This window comes from Trachemys scripta, chromosome 4, assembly GCF_013100865.1.
Source record: "Trachemys scripta elegans isolate TJP31775 chromosome 4, CAS_Tse_1.0, whole genome shotgun sequence".
NCBI classification, from domain to species: Eukaryota; Metazoa; Chordata; order Testudines; family Emydidae; genus Trachemys; species Trachemys scripta.
Window position 1 is genome coordinate 9,990,855 of NC_048301.1, and position 20,927 is coordinate 10,011,781.

General features: G+C 49.7%; 1 protein-coding gene across 1 annotated transcript in view; it reads right to left on the reverse strand.

The window, feature by feature from the left end:
* Positions 1 to 15,834: 15,834 nt before the first annotated feature.
* GCH1 (GTP cyclohydrolase 1) overlaps positions 15,835 to 20,927 on the reverse strand; it is a 29,791-nt gene continuing 24,698 nt past the window's right edge. Inside the window, exons 4-6 of the mRNA XM_034768150.1 lie at positions 19,398 to 19,429; positions 18,057 to 18,141; positions 15,835 to 17,336 (exon numbers count right to left, since the gene is read on the reverse strand). Of these exons, the coding sequence (XP_034624041.1) occupies positions 17,210 to 17,336; positions 18,057 to 18,141; positions 19,398 to 19,429 (244 nt within the window). The 3' untranslated portion in view covers positions 15,835 to 17,209. The remainder of the gene's footprint in view (positions 17,337 to 18,056; positions 18,142 to 19,397; positions 19,430 to 20,927) is intronic.

The following is a 20,927-nucleotide window of genomic DNA, read 5'->3' on the forward strand; positions in this document are numbered from 1 at the left end:
AAGCAAGTGTGAAAAATTGCGACGGGGGTGGGAGGTAATAGGATCCTATATAAGACAAAGACCCCAAAGTCGGGACTGTCCCTATAAAATCAGGACATCTGGTCACCCTACCACACCCCCAGGGAGTGGCAGGGACCCACACATGTGAAACGGAGCTCATTTCTAGTTCAAGCCCATCTTTTTAAAAAAGAACTTTAGGTAGGGTTACCATACATCCGTATTTTCCTGGACATGTCAGGCTTTTTGATTCTTAAATTGCCATCCGGGAAAATATGGACGTATGGTAACCCTATTGGTACAAAAATACATACTGTGGCACATCCCTTAAATCAGAACTTTTTATAGGGAACCAGTTGCTAAGAAATGAAAGGCTTTTTTAAACAGGGTTGGGGTTTTTTAAGTCATCCCTGCCGGGGCCCTGCCGAAAATGTTCGAATTGGGCCTCGCACTTCCTAAAACCGGCCCTGACAGCAGTGCACTAGTGCCTGGGTATGTCGTACAGGTTTTACGCTGATTCTGGCCGCTCCGGGAGGCACGGCCCATGTGCTTAGCAATCGCTGGTCTCTGTTCTGCAGGTTCATGGGCTGAGTCCCTCGGGGTTCTGGTTCACTGAGCGATCCCCGGGACCTTGTCTAGAGCGCTACAAACGGCCTTTTGTTAGGCGCCGCCCGTGTTTGCAAATCCTGTTGCTGTTTTGCAACCTAGGGCCTCTAGTGGACGGTTCTTGTGACCAGCTGCTGTCTGGTCCCAGGGATGCCCGCAGGCAGGTGAGCAGTTGTGGAGACAGAGGTGAAAAGACCTTTTTGTGGGATGAATGAGCCTGTACTGCAGTGCAAAGAGTGTCTCTGGCTGGGCTCAGCTGGGCGCTCCTGGGCCATGGTAAATAGTGAATGGTTTGTAAAGTGTTTACTAGCCACAGCTTGGTGCAACCAGTGATGCAAACATGCCCCAGCCTTCTGCCAGTGCAGGGCTAAAGAACCCTGCTTAGCCTCTGAGCAAGGGCGCTCCCTCACTCCAGCCGCACCCAACCAGGACCTTGGCCTAGGGAGTTGGGCCCACCTGTGCCTCTGTAAAACTGGGATTGAGACACAGGGTCACGCCCAGCTAGGGGGAGGGGATACTCACCTTCCCCTTCGAAACAAGCCACTGCTATGTGTCCATCCCTCCTGAATCACTGCTGTGCTTGATGGGAATGTGGCAGGCATACACCCCGGAGCAGGAAAACTGCACCGTCTCTGCAGAGCCTGTCGCCCCACAATGTGAGGTTGTTCCTTGGCCTTCCTGCTGCCGAGTGCATCTTGCTACCCACTGAGTCTTGGGCTCCCGTGTTCAGTGAATCTGCCTCAGACCTGCCTGCCGGCGGGGACTACAACAGCCATCTCCCTTCTGAGAGAGACTGAACCAATCATACCAGAGAGAGAGACACCCAGATTTTGCTTCTCTCTAATTTTCCGCTAAGATCTCGCTCTCTGCCTGGCACACTCGCAAGCAGCACCCCCTGAGTCTGTCTGTGCGTTCCCTCTGGGCCTGCCCCTTACTGAATCACTCGCAAAGCACCAGGCACAGACAGCACCAGCCACCGTCCTGGAGCAGGTCGCATCTTTATTAAAATCTCTCTCACACACAGTGTTCCCAGCTTGCTCGAGCTTTGTCCCTGGTATCTCTAGCTTCACTATCTACAATACAGACGATACAGATCAGACAGGTACGGCTGGCACATTGAAAGCATTAGAAAAGAGGTAGCCATATCCCTGGGAACCATCTTCGCCGGGCTCCTGATAACAAATATTGCTCCAATAGCCAGGGCCGGTGCAAGGAAGTTTCGCACCCTAGGCGAAACTTCCACCTTGCGCCCCCCCCCCAGCCTTGCAGCAGCTCCCCAACCCCCCCTCCACCCTCAGGCACCCCTCCCGAAGCAGCTCCCCCTGGCCCTGAGGCCCCCCCCGTGGCAGCTCCCCCCTCCCCCAGGGAGCCGTGCGGCAGCTCCCCACCCCAGCTCACCTCTGCTCTGCCTCCTCCCCCAGCACGCCACCCCTGCTCTAATTCTCCTCCCAGGCTTGCGGCGCCAAACAGCTGATTGGCGCTGCAAGCCTGGGAGGCGGGAGAAGTGGAGCGGCGACCGCGCACTCGGGGAGGAACGCTGTAAAAAAAAATTGGTGGCACCGCTTTTTGGCGCCCCCAAATCTTGGCGCCCTAGGCAACCGCCTAGTTCGTCTTAATGGTAGCACCGGTCCTGCCGATAGCCTCCTGGAGCTTGAATGTCTTCATTACCTGCTGCATCTTGGGTCCTGGTTCCACGTTTTCCACTCTCCTCTTTCCCACTACGTCAGTCAGTCAATAATACATGGCGGGCCAAATGCTTTTGATGCTGTTCGACTAGCGCTGCTGGAAACTCCAGCTCTTTCAATCAACACATTCACTATAAACTGGTAATAATTACACTGTGTTCCTTTCAACACCTTGCCAAGAAAGCCAATTTCTTACTTAGACAGATTGCAGAGCTCAGCTGTAGCAAACAGGCTGTTTGTGTCTCCCTTGTTAATTCATTAGAAGGCTCTTGTGAAGGGACCGGCAAATGGAAATTGCTCTCAATGATCCTTTAGGAATGAAGTCGGATAGAAACCAGGGAGAAAATTTCGCAAGCACGTTAGCTGGCTGGGAAGTAAAAAAGGCAGCTGGTGCTACCTGGGTTGTTTTAAGGAAGTGATTAAGAATAACTGCCCCATTTCGCAGCACCTTGCTACACCATCCATTCCATAGCTACTCATTTCAGGGTGAATTTAGCACGATGGAAAAGTGCCAGTTTCCCATCCCTGGATGGTGAGGTCTCCTGGTCCTACACAGAACAGTTTCTACATCGGCTGGGCAGTGCAGACTTCCTCTAGGCTATTCCACCAACGTGCTTCAATCCTTAGCTACAGAGCCCAACTCTAGGGTCCGGGACTGTCATTCAACCAGCGCAGCCAGTCGGCCCTCGGCCTTGCCGCTGAGCCTGCCAGCCGGTGAGCCAGGAGGCCTCCCAGTGAGGCCAATGGGCATTTCGACCAGATGGTAACAGCTTTACGTCACGAGCAGCACGCGCGCGATTTGACCCTGCAAGTGTCAGGCTCATTCCGCGTCCATCAAACCGTTGCCGCCTCAGCCCCACTTCTGCAGATGCACATTTATAGCCGTGCGGCAAGGCGTGGCTGCTTTGTCGGCCATTGCCTCTCTTCGGTGCAAGCCATGCACCCACCCGCCCGCACAACCTACCTGGAAAAAAGCCCCCCTTTGAACCGCAGAAACTTTAGTGCAGGGGTGGCGAAACCAGGGCTTGCGAGCTGCATCCGGCTCGTTGCACATTAACGTGCGGCTCTCCGCCTACCAGCCTGGGGATGGGGTGCCTGGAGCTTCTGCCCTTCGGCAGGGTGGTGGGGCTAGGGGCTTCTGCCAGAGACAACTGATGCCTGCTGAGGGGGGGGGGGGGGAAGGGGTTGCACAATTTAAAGGTTAGCCCCCCGCCAACAGCTTGAGTCATGTCCTCCCAGGCACATCCCCCCCCTCCCCTTACCCTCAGGGGCCCCTCCCTGCAGCTCCCAGATCTTAGCTCCACGTGGAGAGGCAGCAGCAAACAGCTGGGCGCTGCAGGGAGGGGCCGCTGCTTTAACTCCATGGGGAGCGGCAACAGCAAATGCAGCAGCTCTCCCAGCCAGGGCCGGCTCCAGGGTTTTGGCCACCCCAAGCAGCCAAAAAAAACAACAACAAAAAGCCGCGATCGGGATCTGCGGCGGCAATTCGGCAGGAGGTCCTTCGCTCCGAGCGGGAGTGAGGGCCCCTCCGCCGAATTGCCGCCAAATAGCTGGACCTGCCGCCCCTCTCCGGAGTGGCCGCCCCAAGCACCTGCTTGCCAAGCTGGTGCCTGGAGCTGGCCCTGCTCCCAGCTCTTTGCTGCAGCCTTGTCCCATGGCCCAGCTTGTTGGCTGCAGCAACTGCCATGCAGGGAGGGGACCGGTTGGTGGTATGTGACCAGCAAATCCTGGCAAAAATCTGGGGGGGCACATGACCCCATACACCCCCGTCATGTGTCGCCTCTGCAGGGAGGGAGGGGTCGTGGGGCTTCAGCCCCCCCATAGCAGAGTGTTGGGGTGAGGGGCTTCTGTCCAGCGGGGAGTGGGGCTGAAGCCCTGAGCCCCAGCAGCCATGCCCGGGCTGTCGAACTGCTGAAGAGGGTCATCTATGGTGCTGAGGGTCAGTACGTTTGGCCACCCCCTGCACTAGACATGGTTGTGAAGCAAACCTCAGCCAGGAGTAACCCGCTGCCGAGCTGTAGGTCTGAGTCCTGGCGAGAGCCTGGGGCAAGAGCGCTGACCCCGTACGGCTCAGCGACGACACCCAAGATGCCCAGTGATGAACATTTCAATCTCAACGTAACGATTTGCTCCGTGATGCGAGAAAGGCGAGTGAGTAGCACAGAGCGGCACAATCTACTGTCCGCCAGGCTCGTTTGCGGGCCGTAAGCGGGGAGCATTTCGGAGACGCTCCCACTTTGTTTTCCCCCCTTTCAGGAAGGAGCCAAAGGCAAGGGCGCCCGGAGGAACCCGTGAGCACATTCAAACCCGCTGAGCTCCGGGAGCCCGGCGGAGCTGAGGGCTGCACAATCATATTTGGACCAGCTGCACTATGTACTGTGAGCAGCATCTCACGCTGGCGAGTCACTGGGGCAGAGCTCATGTTGTGGGGGAGGAGAGGGAGAAGATGGAAGAATACAACTCCTTTCCCCTCTCCCCCCAATTTGACCCCTGACTCGGTCCGTCCCAGGAAGCTGCCAAGTGATGACCTGCTGGATGGGGTGACCCAAAATTTTCCATCGGGTTTTTTGTTTTGTTTTTTGACTTAAACAAACTTCTTTGCAGGGTCTGCTTTTCTCCCAGCCATGTGGTGGTTCGCTGGCAAATTGAAAACCCTCAAAAACCGAAAAATGGTCTCTGTTTTGGCAGTTCTGGCTGAATATATTTCATTTTGGGGCAGTTTGGGTGGTTTTTCAGTTTCTTTCAACAAAAAAAAATCACAATGTTGCGGGTGGGGGACCCATCTTCCGCCTGGCTCTGCGGCTGAGCAGTGAATACCGCCGCCGTGCTAAATCTGCTCACTTTCGTTAACCCAAAAAGCTGCCAGCCTGTCCGAAGGCTCCTTTGCAGGCCCCGGAGTGCTGCCCCTGGCCTGGCACGGTGTGCCGCATAGATACAGCTCCTAACACTGTTCAGACGAGCGGTTACACTTCCAGTGAAACAAAATGAAATGCAAGTGAAAGAAACTCTTCTCTTGATCCCTGTCTAGCCACAGATTCCTGCTGGGGACAGCAGAGGGCCCCACAGACTGGTGTATCTCCGGGCCTGCTCAGCCCAGTCAGTCAGCCTGAAAGTCACAGTGCAAAGGAGCTGGCTGGGCGGCCCTGTCAGCCTTTCCTGGAAGCCCCACCTCTGCGCTGCTCCCTTTCCCCGCAGGGGAGGAGTTGCAGCCTGGCTGCCTTGGAAGGAAAAGGCACCAGTCACACACCACAGCTCATTGAAGTGGGGGGGGAGGGGGCCCAACCTCCAGGGAGCCGGGGTTTGGCCCTCAGTCTGCTCCTGGCTGTGCTAAAGGACCCACTCGGACAGGGCCCTTATCTTCCCCTCCCTAGAAGGCCAGGGGAGGGGACCCGTTCAACTGGGGTGCTTCCCTCCCCTCTCCTGAGAAGGGTGGGGAGCAGCAGGATGTATTGCCCCCTCCCCCCCCCCAGGGGAGGGGACATGGCAGAGCTCAGAGATTTGTCTCTGTATAATACATAAATAAATATAACAAAAGTCCTGAATCACTAAGCTTTGGTCTGTACCCCAGCAGAGAGGTAACATAAGGTACAGGGTAGGGGAAACAAATATACCTAACATTAGCATAGTGCTTGCCTCTAACTTGTTAAACAGTAATTCCCAGTTCTGAAGCTCTGGAATTTCACTCCTACCGCTAGTCCTATTGCCTGGCTAGAATGATAAGCAATGAAAGTGTGTTGTCATTAGGTTTTAGAGTTAATACCCAATGAGAGTGTGTGTGTGGGGGGGTGTTTATGTAACACCGACAGACCCCAATCGTTGTCAGGCAGGATTGAACCTGGGACCTCTGGAGCTAAATGCATGAGCCTCTCTACTGCATGAGCTAAAAGCCACATGGCCCTTAGCTAAGGCTGCAGCAGACTCATTAATCTCTAAGAGGTCCCAGTGGCACTAAAGGGGACAGAGCACCACACCCAGGAGGTGTGGGGGTTACATTTACACCACTCAGAGCTATTGTTTCAGGCTCTCTGCAGACTCAGGCAGTTCCAGCAATTTAACCTGGGTTCACATTTGGAAGATTTTTTTCACACCCATGGAACTGGAAACTTACCTGTGTATTTTAAACACAAGTGGAGATTCTGTAGCCGCTGAACAAGTCATGCAAGCCACATGAGTATATCATGCAAGCCAGATTAGGTCAATTGGCCCCAGGGCTGACCCTTTATCAGTGGTGACTACTCACATGAGTGAGGCAAGCAGGATTTGTCTCAAAAATAACTACTGTAGCTATGGAACATACCAGTTGGGGTATTTACAGCTAGACTAGAATATGTCCATGAGGAAAGGCCCCCTCCCTCCTTTCCCTGCCCTGGGAGGAAGTTGCGCTAGATAAAAACAGGTCTTTTCCATGGCTCACTTTGAGGATTCTATGACACAATCAAGTCTTCCACCTTAAAGCTAAAAATCCTTCCGGCATTTACCCAACTAATCAGCCCTGTAACAACACTGCTAACACTGGAGGGTGCTAAGATTGTTCAGAGCGTGCGAACAAACCTACAGCTCTTTTTCATATATTGATGCACCACAATGTTTTTGGCTTGGCCCCCTGCACGTACATCTGCCACGCACTCGCTAAGTGAAAACACACACACACACGGATTGAAGCTTGATTGCGTACCTGAATCCACAATGGGGCGAAATGTGGCATTCATATTGGCGTCTCCTGTTGTGGGTGTTGGCTGTAGCAGCACTGGGGCAGTTTGTTAGCCTTCCGATGGACAGGAGTTTGGGGATAAGATGGAAAGCAGGTAACTTGCAAATTCAAGTGGCCCTGAGATTTCACATTTATTTTGGCATGGAGCGAAATGTGTGGGGCTGGAGGGGGCTGCAGTGGGACTAAGCCCTTGCCTACACTGCGGTTTACTTCGGTATAACTTACGTCACTCAGGGATGTGACTAATCCACACCGCCGAGTGATGTATGTTATACCGACCTAAGCACCAGTGTAGACAGCGCTGTGGTGGCTCCCCCTGCTGACACAGCTACTGCCTCTCGCGGAGGGAGGAGTTATTAAGCCGAAGGGAGACGCTCTTAGAGCGTCTCCACCACAAGCGCTACAGCTGCATCGCTGCCGCTGCACTGCTGTAAGTGCTGCAGTGTAGCCGGCGCCTAAGGCTGGAGCTTAAAGGTCTCACCTGTGTCCCGGAGCACGGCTGTGTGGCTCTGATGGGATGTGGCCAAACTAGAGCAAGTGCCTTATAGATTCCATGGGCAGCAGGGACCGGTGTGATCATCCACGCTGACCTCCTGCATAGCTCAAGCAAGGGACTAATCCCTAGATATCAAATCTTTTAGACAAAACCTCCCGTCCTGATTGAAAGACTTGTCAGAGACGGAGACTCCACCAGGACCCTTGGTCAATTGTTCCAAGGGTTAATTACTCGCTCTGATAAAAATGTAGGCCAGGTTTCAAGTCTGAAATTGCGACAGAGCCATCCACCACCTAGCAAGAGAGCATCCCAATGTAGCAGGCAGTGTGCTTTAGTGGCTAGGTCCCTGGGACTAGGGCCCAGGAGACCTGCGTTCTATTCCTGAAAGATCTCAGGTGAATCACTTCCCCTCTCTGTACATCCATTTCCTCACCTATAAACTGGGGCTAATGATACCTCTCGTAAAGCGCTTTGAGGTCTGTGGGATAAATGCACTATATAAAAGGGCAATAGCTCAGGACAGCATCCGAATGTTATTAAAATCCCGAATCCTAATATGGAGTGCAAGGGAGAGAAACGAGGAAGAATCAACTCCTGGGTGTGTCTCCTGCCCAATTCATTACAGAGAGAGCACTCTTAGGAGGAATAAGTATTCCCTAGTGTTCTGGACACTTTACAACTGAACAAGTATGATACACAATCATAAATGATCCACCCTGGAAAACTGGTGGGTCCTTTGGAAAAAACAATATGTTCTAATATAATTAAAGATTGCATCATAATGCATAGCCACATGGGGGGAGAATTAAGGTTACACTGGCAACCTTAATTTTAGCATTTCCTAACTTCTGAGCGCTTGACTTTGCAACCATAATGTTCTTTGCATGTAATAGTTTGGATGTGATGTACACATATAGTTTGGGGCACATAATAGGTACATTTGAACCATCACCTTTGCACAAACTGGTAGGCATGCAGCAACCAGAGGTGGATTAAGGTCTCCTAGGGCCCTGAGCTGGAGTAAGTGTGGGGCCCCAGTGCCAAAACTGTGGCCCACAGCCCACCCCTTCTGCCTGTGGTGCCGCCCCCCTTTTTCCCCTGCCACCTGTGGCCCTCAGCCTCATCCCATTCCATCCCTTTCCTGTAGCCCCGCCCTGTTCTGCCCATGGCCCCGCCCCATTCCACCCCTTCCCCCCACAGCCCTGCCCCCATTCCGCCTATGGCCCCATCCCATTCCATCCCATCCCCACAGCCCCGCCCCATTCTGCTCCTTCCCCTATAGCCTGCCCCTGCTTGCTCCTCCCCCTCTCCCCACTTCAGCCCCGAGACCAGAGAAGCTCTGTGCCTCCCCGAGATCACGGTGGGGAGCGATTTTTTTCCAGGGTCCCCAAATTGGCCGGGGCCACTGGGCATACACCCTGTTGGCCCGTGTGGTAATCTACCACTGGCAGCAAGAGCTAGTTTGCGTCATTTGTACATACTGTGAAAATGAAGCATGCAGGGGGCTGTCTAAGCACTTTTCAAGTCTGGCCCAGCGTGTTTGTTAGGTTATACGTAACTGCGTTAGCTCTGTATCAGTCCTAGGCTCTTAACCTCGGCTTAACTTTTGTGATCAAGATAAAGAAGAGCAAAACAAATACAATGTTACATGACACTTGGCCTAAAAATCAATACACATTTAAAAAAAAAAAATCTTTATTTTAATATGCTAAGGTTTTTAGTAGTCCGGCTACAACTTTTTGTAATACTGACCAGGAGCGTAATCTTGATGCCCCTTTAAATAGTCCAACCTAAAACATATTATAGAGCGATTTACAGTTGTGAATGATTTGACTACAACACCATGACTGTACCTTTAGAAAGGACTGGAAGCCAACCCCTTTGTAAAGGTGACCTCCAGGAGGTTAGCGGAATGGTTTGGTCAAGGCTCAAAGGGTGCAGCTGATTAGAGTCTTTCCCAATGCTGATCACTTGATAAAAGCCATTGGATTCAGGAGAATCTGAGCTGGCTAATGAACAGTGCCAGCTAATTACAAAACCAGGCCCAGCTAAAACTGTGATGACTTCACAACCCCTACAGGACTTTGAGAGTCCTCAGAACATGGGCCTTTGTCCTGAACTGTGAGTATAATTACTCAGAACACAGATGGTAAAACTTTGACAGAGAGAATCCCTACCCATCATTCGCAGTGTAAAAAAGCACATGGAAGGAAAGAATTGTTCTCAACCCATAGAATGCCAGAGCTCCCTTCCATTTAAAGCACTGTTCAGTACACCCCTGGGATGACCTCTGGAGAGGAAGGACGGGCTCAGATCCCAATGGGCCATTGTGAAAGAGCCACCTGCCCCATTTAAGAAATGCCAGACGCCTAGGCAAGATTCTGCAGGAAGTGACCAAGTTTAGAGAACCCAGCAAACTGAGTTTATGCAAGCATTTCCTAGCATAAATATCCTTCGAAAGATACGGTCAAGATATTTTTCACTCAAGTTTTAATAAGATATTAAGTTGACACCTGCTTATTTATCAAGGTTTCCATCTAATTTAGGTATTTCTAAAGCCCCTATCATCTTGGTATGCAAGGCCCCAAACTGGAAGTTGATGACAACAGTCCCATTGATTTCTATTGGCGCAGGATGGGGTTAAGGGTGCAACTGTCATGTACATTGGAATGCATTATTTAATCTGCTGCTTGTTCTCCCAGGGCGGTATACGCTGTGGAAAGCTGAGAAAGACCAAGTGAAGCGTTTGCTTGGGAGCAGGGAACACAAAGAACTACGGTTGCTTTGCAAGCATAGAGAAAATGGTACATTTAATTCTGGGCCAGCCATGGTTAATTTCAGCTGCATGGGGTTTGTCTGTGGGTACACAGCTCAGTGCATTCCTCACCTCCAACAATCTCCCACACCATGCGATGAGCTACACTGAAAGAAGGGGCCTGCACACTCATGTTCCCACTTTTTTACACTGTCAGGTCTGTGCACTCACGTCTTTTCACAGGTACGTTCCTGTGCACAAACTGCACTAGCACATGGAAGTTTCGAGACCACTTCAGTCGTGTCTTCTTAGCCTGTAAGCACTTCAGGGCAAAGGACTGTCTCGTACTATGTGTTTGTGTAAGACCTAGCACAGGGGGGCTCTGCTCTTGGTTAAGACCTCTACCTTGCCTGAAAGTACAATGTGAGTATAAGAACTAAAATCCTGTGCTAGAGAGCAGATTGTTTGTGGTACGATCAATCCTGGTGCTTTCAAACACTCACTAAAGCAGTAAACAACTGCAGAAATTGCAACTGAAAACTCCAAAAAAAAAAAAAGTGGGGAGAACATGAACGGGCAGCAGTTGGCATGGGCGTCATTAATGAAAACAGCAGCTAGAAAGACTACATCAGCAAAAGTGATACGAGAACCAATAAGCAGGATACTAAAGTCAGTGTTGGGCTTTTGGGACAGGTGGCGCTGAACAGCTTAGAAATAAGCGTATTGCGGATGAGAGTCGGCAGGGACAGTCAGCCAAAAAAACCAGGTGGAAAAAGCTTAAGAAATTGAAAAGAGAGTAACGGGGAGACATCAACTGATGCAGCAAGTGCAGCACCAGATTATGAGTTTATTAAACTGGGCTGGTTCTTCCCTCAGTGTCCTCATGATATGGAGGGAGGAAATATCACAATATTGCCAACCTAACCATTCAAAACATGAGTCACCCCCACCCCCCCCAATCACAAAATTGGCTTAAAAATCCTGAGATTTAAAAAAAGTTCTAGGCACTTTTTATTTGCCTCCTGGCTTTTGAGCCTGCAGGATGCAGCGTTTCAAGTTGTACTCCACCCATGGGAGCGGACACCTTGTTTTTCAATGAAGGCACAACAGGGTCTTACATGACTCCTAGTCATGTTGCTGAAAATGGACATTTCCCATGGAATTTTCTGTTTTGACATTAAAAACCATTTGCCTTTTAAAAAATGGTTTGACAACAAAGCTCTTCTGAATCCACAAGTGTATTTAATATAGTTGTGTATTAAATAGAGCTTCATTGTGAACAAGAGCGATGTTCGGAAAACGCTTTTGAAGGTTGGCATTACAATCATTTCCAGATGGACCAGACCATTTAAAAAGAACAGCGGGCTGGATTGGTCGATACATTTCCTCCCCCTCCCCAGCCCGCTTCCCTCCAGGCTCTACAGCAGGGATCAAATCAGAAAATGAGACTCACTGGGATGTTCCCCATAGGTGCACTCAGACTGAAGTTTTATCTCCCCGCCCCCTGCCCCCCAGTGCAAGACTAGCTCTCTTCCCCTGCACCTAGTTGCTATATGACCAGGTAGTGCAATAACAATGTAGGCACAGAGGTGAAGTAAAGGTTTATTAACTACTGGGTGGGTATTTTTCCTTCCTATGTTTCATTTCTTTCTTCCCTTCATGCTTTTAGTATTTGCCTTTCATTTTCTCACCCTTTATCCCTCCCCACGGGTCCCACCCCCAATCTCTTGCCCTCCCCCAGCACATCTCCTCTTCTGGAGCTCATTCGGACACTACAGAGAGACAGATTCTTAATGAATATAAGGCCCCTTTGCACCACTCTGGCAGTAGCCGGCAGCCTTAAAGCAATTGTAAATGCGAACCACTGCAAAGGGAGCTCAGTGTAAGTAAAGGAGAACCAGGCCCAGAGAGCTGGACTGCTCTCTTGTAACCGCCCCCCTGTCTGGTTTCCTTCCCGTCATACCCAGTCTCGTCGGGCAACAAAAAAAGGAAGCATGTTCCTCTGGGTGTATGCTCCCAGTCAGCCCTGAGCCATTAGCTCCTCCTCTCCTCTTACTGCCATCCGACTCTATGGGCTGGGCTCGGCTCTGATGCTCACTGATCATGGGAGGGAGGCCCTTTGTCCGGCTTAAGCGGGACTGGACTGGTTTTGTGGAGCGCTGGCCCTGTCCAGTAGGGACTTAGCACCAACATGGCTTTGGTGCAGAAGGATGCAACGGGAGAGGCGACGCGGTGTGGAGTGACGCTGGCTGGGGCTGGCCGACGAGGGCAGGCCCATGCAGGTGGGAGCAGGGATGTCCTGTATTCTGGGGATGTACCAGTGTCCACCTTCGATCCGGGGGAGGTCTGGGTCTAATACACCATGGTAACGTCCCTGTTGCTATGCACACTCAGGCCCGTAAGCTCTGGCTGCCCCAGCACTGGCCTGCCAGTGGAACCGGTTCTCTGCTGGGAGAAGGCAACCTGAGGTGGAGGCAGTACCAGCCTCTGCAGTACCAGCCTACTTTGCTGCAGTTCTTGAGCCCACCCCTGCTTTTGTGCTAGAATCGATGCCAGGAGAGCAGAGGCAGCAGGGGCGGTTCTGGGCAGTGTGTCCGCCCGCCCGCCCCCTGCACTTGCTCGGTGTGAGCACATTACATTACAACAGACTGTTCTGGGACTTACCGGGTGGCCTAAAGGGCAACATGTCAGTCCGGCTGTGGGACTTGTCCCAACCCAGCTGAAAAGGGGAAGCTGCAAATCCAAGGTCCTTTGGTACTTCCGCTACATTTATGCACATAGAGCCTTCGTTCAGCTATTGACTCACTAAAAGAGGGATAGGGCGGCTTTTTAGCTCTGCATCCTCTGCCTCCCAGGGCTGTCCCTAGCCATTTAGGTGCCCTATGCAGCCTCCCTGCGGGGGGCAACAGGCCTCCCCACCCAGGGTCTGGGAGGCAGGAGCTGTGCGGGGCCACTTTTGGGGGTCCCACAGGTCCAGATTGGCCTGGGGGATTAGCGGGGAGGGGCGGGAGCAGCCCACTCCGCTTCCCCAGCCCCAGCCATGTCACTCGGGGGAGAGGGTTTGGGGGAAGGGATCCCCCACTCACCGGCAGCAGCGGGAAGCAGAGCAGCCCACCTCCAGCCCGCTCTACTCCGCCAGCTCCCAGCCGCGGCGCTTCGTTTCCTGTCACCTGCGGCGGTCCTTTCCCCAACCCGCGCGACATGGCTGGGGCCGGGGCAAGGGAAGCGGAGCGGGCTGGGGCCACATCTCTCCGCTTCCCACCGCTGGTGAGGGCAGGGGGCGATCCTTTCCCCCCACTCACGGGCGGCGGGAAGCGGAGTGCTGCAGCTGGTGGAGTAGAGCGGGCTGGGGCCGGGTTGCTCCGTTCCCGCCACTGCCAGTGAGTGCGGGGTCACTGGGGGAAGAGGTGGAATGGGGGCAGCCCAGGGGTGGAGCAGGGGGAAAGGGTACGAGGCAGGGTGGAGGGAGGTGTCCGGGGCCCCACACCCCCCTAGGGATGGCCCTGCCCCTTGCAGAGGGGGCCGGCCGGTCGCCGGGGCTGGTGCTGCCACATATGCAGCACACAGCTGCCTAGAGCACCATGAAATTCGGGGCAATTGGGTGCCCCAGATTTCATGGTGCCCTACACAGTTGCATATGCCTAAGGATGGCCCTGCTGCCTTCTCAGCAAAAGTAGTTCCCACGGCTAGCTGGTGTGGCAGACGCTTTTTTGGTTTTGTCAGGCTGTTTGAATTAAAGTGATGAAAGTTAAGACAAACCGAGGCTCAGACTTCTGGATTGCGAGGAAGGGAAAAGGCAGAACACTCAGCAGGGGAGAGACCATGGTGTGGCTTTCAGGCATTGCCTCAGAGACATGGGGAAAATCTGCCTATAAAGGAAGCGCAGCCTGTGGCGTGAGGGGGTAGGAGGCCAGAGATGTGGTCTCTAGCAGCACAGCGAGGCAGGTACTGAACAGATTGCAGGGGTAGGAGGTGGTGGGAAAAGAAAGCAAGGCCTAAGCCAGGGGGAAACAGCAGCTACAGCTGTAGCTTCTCTCCCCCTCCTAAAAAGTTTAGCTAAAGCTGGAGCACACGCTACCCCTCTGTTCCTTGTTTATATTTATGCAGTTGCTTTGGGTACAGGCTGGATGGTGTAATCTCACACAGTTGCAAGTCACGCTAATACATTCCAAAGGATACTACTGTAATGTTTTAAACTCAATAGACTTTTATGGGGTACAACAGCAGACTGTGTAGTGTACATATATACACCGGATGTAGTTGAAGCTCATTGGAGTCACAAAGTGTTCCAAAATGCACCAAATCCTACAAAAATCTGAACAAAATCCAAGGCCACATGTACATAGAGGTATGTTTCAAGGACTACAGGTCATGATGACGTAGATAATGGAGCATGGTGGTGTAACGTGGACTTTATCCTGAACAGAGATAAGTGGTTAAAAACAACCCCTTCTGTTAGCTCTAGAAGAGGAAGGGCTGGTCTGCCCTACACAGGCTCTCCCACTACAGCTATACTGGTCTAGCCCCTTAGCCTACACATGGTATATACCGACAGAGAGTTTTCCTGGCCGTTTAGAAATACCCCTCCCTGAAGGACATCAGCTCCGCCGACAGAACCACTCTGTTGTGGCATCCCAATAATTTGAAGACCACCCTACATTTGTCAGTATAGCTGTGTCTACACTGGGGTTTTTGCCAGCATAGCTACATCGGCGAGGGTGTGTGGTTTTTTCACTCCTCTGACCAACATGGCCATATCGACAACTTTGTAGCGTAGACCTGGCCTAAGACTGTGCTTTAGAGACTTGACAGTTTCAAAGCAAGCATGTGATCACAGGAAAAATGTATCTGTGTCTAAAACTCTTTGGTCCTCAAGTTCTTTCTAGAGCTGCTGCCCTAGGAGAGAGAACAAATCTTACTCGGCCTTCCAGACTAGAGTGATTTAAGGCTTCTTAATTAGCATATTAAAAAAATATATTGAAGTCAAGGACTCAATGCTGCTCCCAGAACCACTGCTGTAGATCTGAGGCAATATTATTGGGAGGGGGGAGGGGGAATCCAATGATTAACTCTGGATTTATTCTGTGCAATACTGATTGATTAAGAATAGTCTGCCTGCTGTAACAGAAAGGCATTTCTAGAGTGCTCAACACTGGAGTAGTGAGGTTAGTGTCTTCAGAATATTGTACAGTTTTCTTATTAATGCTTTAAATGTCTTAGCATGAGTGAGTAAAGACACTAACTTTATCCAGGCATTTCTGGGGATTGCTGGCAGCTGGCACTCGAAGTGTGACAGTTAGGGAAGGGCGGTGTATGATTATCACAGTCACCCTGTTGCAGAGCTACAGGCCTGATGATAAAATACTTTTAGTTTCCTTTCGTCACAGGATGAAAAGGGGCATTAATGACCTGTGCATAAACTAGCAATAATTTGCGGACTCAAGCTCAAAGCTCACCTTTTAGTTTCGCCTGTAGTGGATTTTACATTCACACCCAGAAACAGAGCATGCTATATGAATTTGGACTCTGGCTCTTTGCAAGTCTGCACAGGATTGAGAGAGAGAGAGAGAGAGAGAGCGAGCGAGCGCCTTTGGTTTTAGAAGCGAGTGATTTTGATTTGTGCACCATATTGTCCCAATTAAGAGTTACAAAACACTCATTACATTTCCCTCATAATTTAATACATTAAATCAAGTCCTCTTAATTGCCTGTTTCACATGCCGAGGTTTCAGAAAATATGTTTAACTCACTTTGGTCTCCTGAGAAGTACTTTGCTAGTTGCCCTCATGAAAGAAGAACAACAACTGAACAGTTCATACCAATGTATTTACAGGGCTACACTGACATGGAATTATGTCCCATCAGAAAAGACATGTCTGGAGTGCAGAGTTCAGGAGTCACTTCAGTTCGCAGGCTTTGGTCCACTGAGTTGGAAAAGATTACAAGTTTAAAATATTGGAAGAGCTTGTCTAGTCCTGATTAACTCCACGTATTGACACTCTAATAAGAGCGTCCACACAGGGAATTAACTATTCCTGATTAACTCCATTTTAAATTCACAACCTATTTTATTCTGGATTAATTTTGCCATGTGTAGTTTTCCTAAGGGAAATCTTTACTCAAATATTGTGTGTGTGTAATTTAGTCATCTAGCCCAGTTAACACCTGGAAAATCCAGGAAAGCAAACTGAAAATGATATAAAATGGTTAAAACTCTGTATGGATTCGTTAGCTCTTTGAAAACTCAAACAGTAATTTATATAAAGTGACTGCTACAGTTACAGTGGTATAATATTCTCATTTTGAGGCACAGAGGGGAAGGTGCATAAACCCCTGCAGACTGAGATAAGATTGCCCCCCCTGAATTGTTGAAATTAATTCCCTGCACGTTAAGACTAGCAAGATAACACTATGCCTTTGTAACAGACTAAAGCCACAAAGGAGAGAAGGTGAAGACTAACAAAATATAAAGTGTCACCAGATTGTCACATGAAAAGGTAGGATATGCATATTCAAAGACTGAAACCGACATATCAGAAGATTTGCAATTAATGGTACAGTACGAATCCTGAAGATCATTCAAGAGCTTCCTGTGAGGGATATGAGGCAGAATATGTGGCACGTAGATTACCTTGCAAAGATCTGTAGCCTTTCAATATTTCCTATGCTGTGTTGTACATAACCTGCCAAATAAAGTTCTAGTGGCAATAAAATTGTAGTGTAGATGGAGCAAGTATATTTAAAAACTATCGGTAGCTGGGTTATCCTGTGACACAAGAGACAGCACAGATATCCATAGGGCCTACCTCACGGTTACATTTTTGACTTACCGTCAACATTATTTCACTGCACATATTAGAACGCACGACTTAGTTAAAAACGAGCTGCACAAAGAGTTAAGAACAGACAGCGGCACGGACAGTACGATCTGCAGAGAGCATTCGGCGAGTGGCACCGCTTCAGCTTCGGATGAGGGTTAAGAACTCTTCCCGAGTCTTTGCATCCTCCCGGAATACACCCAACATTGTGCTAGTGACCGTTTTACTGTTCATCTTCTGCACCCCGCGCATTACCATGCACATGTGTCTAGAACAAAGAAAAGGGGAGGAGTGTCAATCAGGGAGGCTTTATAAAGCGGCGAGTATTGCTATGAGAAGCAGGGGACAATCATTTTCCAGTGCTAGGTTTAAACTGCAAGCATTTCAGATAATCCACTTAAGGCAGAGTCTGGGAAAAGGCCCAAGGCTGGAATTTTCAAAGGGCCAGCTTTCCAGCTCCTGCTCCCTGTCAGTGGCACTTGAGTTCCTAATTCTTAGGAGCCTTCGAAAATCTCACCTAAAATGCTGTGTATTCATGCTAAGCTGATCACACCAAAATATTTGTTTCTAGATTGGAGCCACGGTCTGCTACTGGAAATCTTAAGCATGTAATGACGACAGAAAATTGGTCATCACAATGGATCCATGTTTAAGGATCTATTTTGAATTGCTGGCTAAGCGATCAGCTGCCACCGTGAGGTAAGGTAACAAGATCCCCCAGTGTAAAAGCTCCAGTCCACTAACACGGCATGCTGACTGGCCAAGATACAATGCTGGTGGAGGGACTCCCTCGTTATAGCACATTGGCCAAATTGTTACGTGGCGCCGTTGTATGTGCCATTTTTATGTGCGGGGCATGATATGCTAGCTGCAGGAGTGAGAGAGGCAACGCATGAGGAATACATTTTGGCAGGTTGCCGTGTGTCCTCCTTGCCGGGCGATAGCACCAGTATGTCACTACAGAGAACAGCAGTGTATGGTCACTTACGTCGCTTCAATAACCACTCCAACTCCAGTAGGCTGCAAGGCTTCTGTGATGGCTACTGCAATTTGTTTTGTAAGGCGCTCCTGAACTGTAGAGACAACAGGGAGTTCAGAGGCAGATACAAAAACAATCGCCGTGTGGAGCTGTATCTCATAGAGAGGAAAAGTGACACTATTCAATAGCATATTACTGTTTCCAAGATGAACTGCCCTCAAACTCTGTACTTCCTGGATATGTAGCTTGGGGGATATTAGTGCTGGCTTCTCTCACATAGTTGGGTAACTGGAAGCCTTATTTTTTACTTTCATATGTGCATGCAGGAGACTGTATGTAGCGCCATGACATATGCAAAATCTGCACCCTCCATTACGTTTGGTTTTCTTGCACGGTGGTTTTCACATGTTCATTTCTTTGACATAGGGCAAGATATTTTTGGTTTTCCTTTTGTGTGTTAAGGAATTTTTTAAGCGTGCAAGTTAAAGCTTTGCAGAATAGTGAAGTGCCACAATCTCCTGCAGTCTAGAGTTCTTGTGTCCTATGTTCACCCCAGTCTGGTGCTGCCATGCTGGTCCCTGCTGCCTACAAAACCATCTTGAGAACTTTGCCACCAAGAATAGGTCAAGTCTAGTTACAGAACAGTGAGTCAGGAGAGCTCAGGCTGAACCCAACCCGACCTGCAGCCAGAACAGCTCTCCTCCTCCTCCTGTAGTGGTTTTAGGACCAAAACACAGTGGGGCAATTGGAATAAAAAGATCATCATGAGACAAGAAGGGGAACAGGAAAGAAACATCTAATGGGAATTACGAAGGCTGAAAATACAGCCCTTGTGGGCAGCCTCAGTTTCTTTAGTAGCTGGGTGGTTCTTAGAAGTGCCTGAGAATGTGGCTCATCTCTGAGGATGGCTATTGCCCTCTGCCCATGTTTCATCCTGGTTTGGGTATTTCTTTTTGGATTCAACATACAGCATCTTCAGTACACAACAACTCTAGAATTCCACCTCCTGGAGCCATGCCTCTGGACAGCAGGCCAGCTTCCTCGCCCCCAAACTGCCAGTGACCTCACTTGGTCCTGGCAGTTCAACCTTAACTAGCACCTTTCCTTTGAGTGGGTCTCGTAGCCAGAGTCACTTTTCATGGGGAGACTCTGCTTTTGAGGATAATGGCAATAGGCACATTAGAAAACACGGGACAGGATGAGAAATGCCTGGATCAGGACTCCCATTGAAAATCTGCCCAGATACAGCCCCACTGTAGCGAGCTGCCAATGGGACATGCCATGGCCTGCTTCCCCAAGGTGATGGCATATGTGGTAGTGTTCTCTGTAAGAATAAAAGAGTCTATTTACCCTGTAGTCTTCTACTGTATATCTCCACAATCCTAGAAAGAAACAAAATCTTGGTTATTGTGTAAGCCATGTGCCTAATAGGGAGATATCTCTTTAAGAGACCCATTGAGGGGGAGGTAGAAGTGAGTTGTGTCTGGGTCATTGTTGCTGGGCAGATTAAGCAATTCACATCCAGAAGCTTCTGGAACTGGGTGTGGCAGTTTTGGGTATGCTCTAATAGGTTCTTTGTTGCTGGGGTTAGACTCCCTGAAGACAAGCAGCCAGCGTAGCTGCTTTGCAAAAGGCCACGTGCCCTGTGTGAGTTGGGAGAAGCTGAGACCAGGAGCCGGAAGCAGGCTGTTGTCCTGAATTCTGAAATATTTTGCAGCAGGTTAGTGATATTGTTAACCCTCAAACAGGGAAGCCTGGGCAATGCTAATTATAGCCAGGGGAAATTGGGAGGGAAAAATAACTTCTATTTTAATTGGAGGGGTAGCCGTGTTAATCTGGATCTGTAAAAAGCAACTTAGAGTCCTGTGGCACCTTTAAGACTAACAGAAGTATTGGAGCATAAGCTTTCGTGGGTGAATGTCCACTTCGTCGGATGCATGTAATCATTTAATTGTATGCTTTGAATGTTGTTTTGATTTTAGCTAAACTGTTCTAGTTAGTGTTTCAACTAGCCGAAGTCACCAGCTTCTCTCTAAATGTAGTCATGGGGAAAGAGTCATTTCTATTTTGCTATTCTCAGTTTTGTATTTTCTTATAACAGGGTTTTCTTTAAATCTATACACTTAACTGAGTGGTTGGTTAATGAGTTAGCTGACTGGCTAGCAGTGATTTCAGCAGAGGAAGAGGCTGCATTAGGGTGACCAGACAGCAAGTGTGAAAAATCAGGACAGGGATGAGGGGGTAATAGGAGCCTATATAAGAAAAAGCCCCAAATATCGGGACTGTCCCTATAAAAACAGGACATCTGGTCACCCTAGGCTGCATGGATTCCAGCTGAAGATTCCTACAAGCAAGTGGAGGGAAGATGTTGCTTTAGACTCAGCAGACTGTATCGATTTGGTGATCGAAGACTCTCACAGACTTAGGTGAACAAAACCTAAGCTTTTGGGAACTCCGTTTCTTCTCACTCTATTTCTGTGGGGCCTGAACTGTTCAGATTTTATTTTATTTTCTTTATTTATATATCACTGTGAAGATCATGTCTGTGGATTATAAAATAGCCACATCATGCTGTAAAAATTAGATTTGTTTCTTTATCATAAGATTTTATACAGTTATTTAATTAAATTCATTTCTTTAGTTCCTTTTGGGACTTGAATGGGGGGAGGTTCACCCTGTGCAATCCTTGCTGAAAATCCTTAGAGACTGAACGCTGGGTCTCCAGCTACTTTCTGTGGGAGATGGGTTTTTTTTAAGGCACTGGAGACGGGAAATGAAGTGAACTCTAGCCCACCCAAAGGTTACAGTTGCACCTCCTAGGTGAGGATTTAACAATGGTCACACGGTGAACGTTTAAGCATGTAAAAAGCCATGCTAATG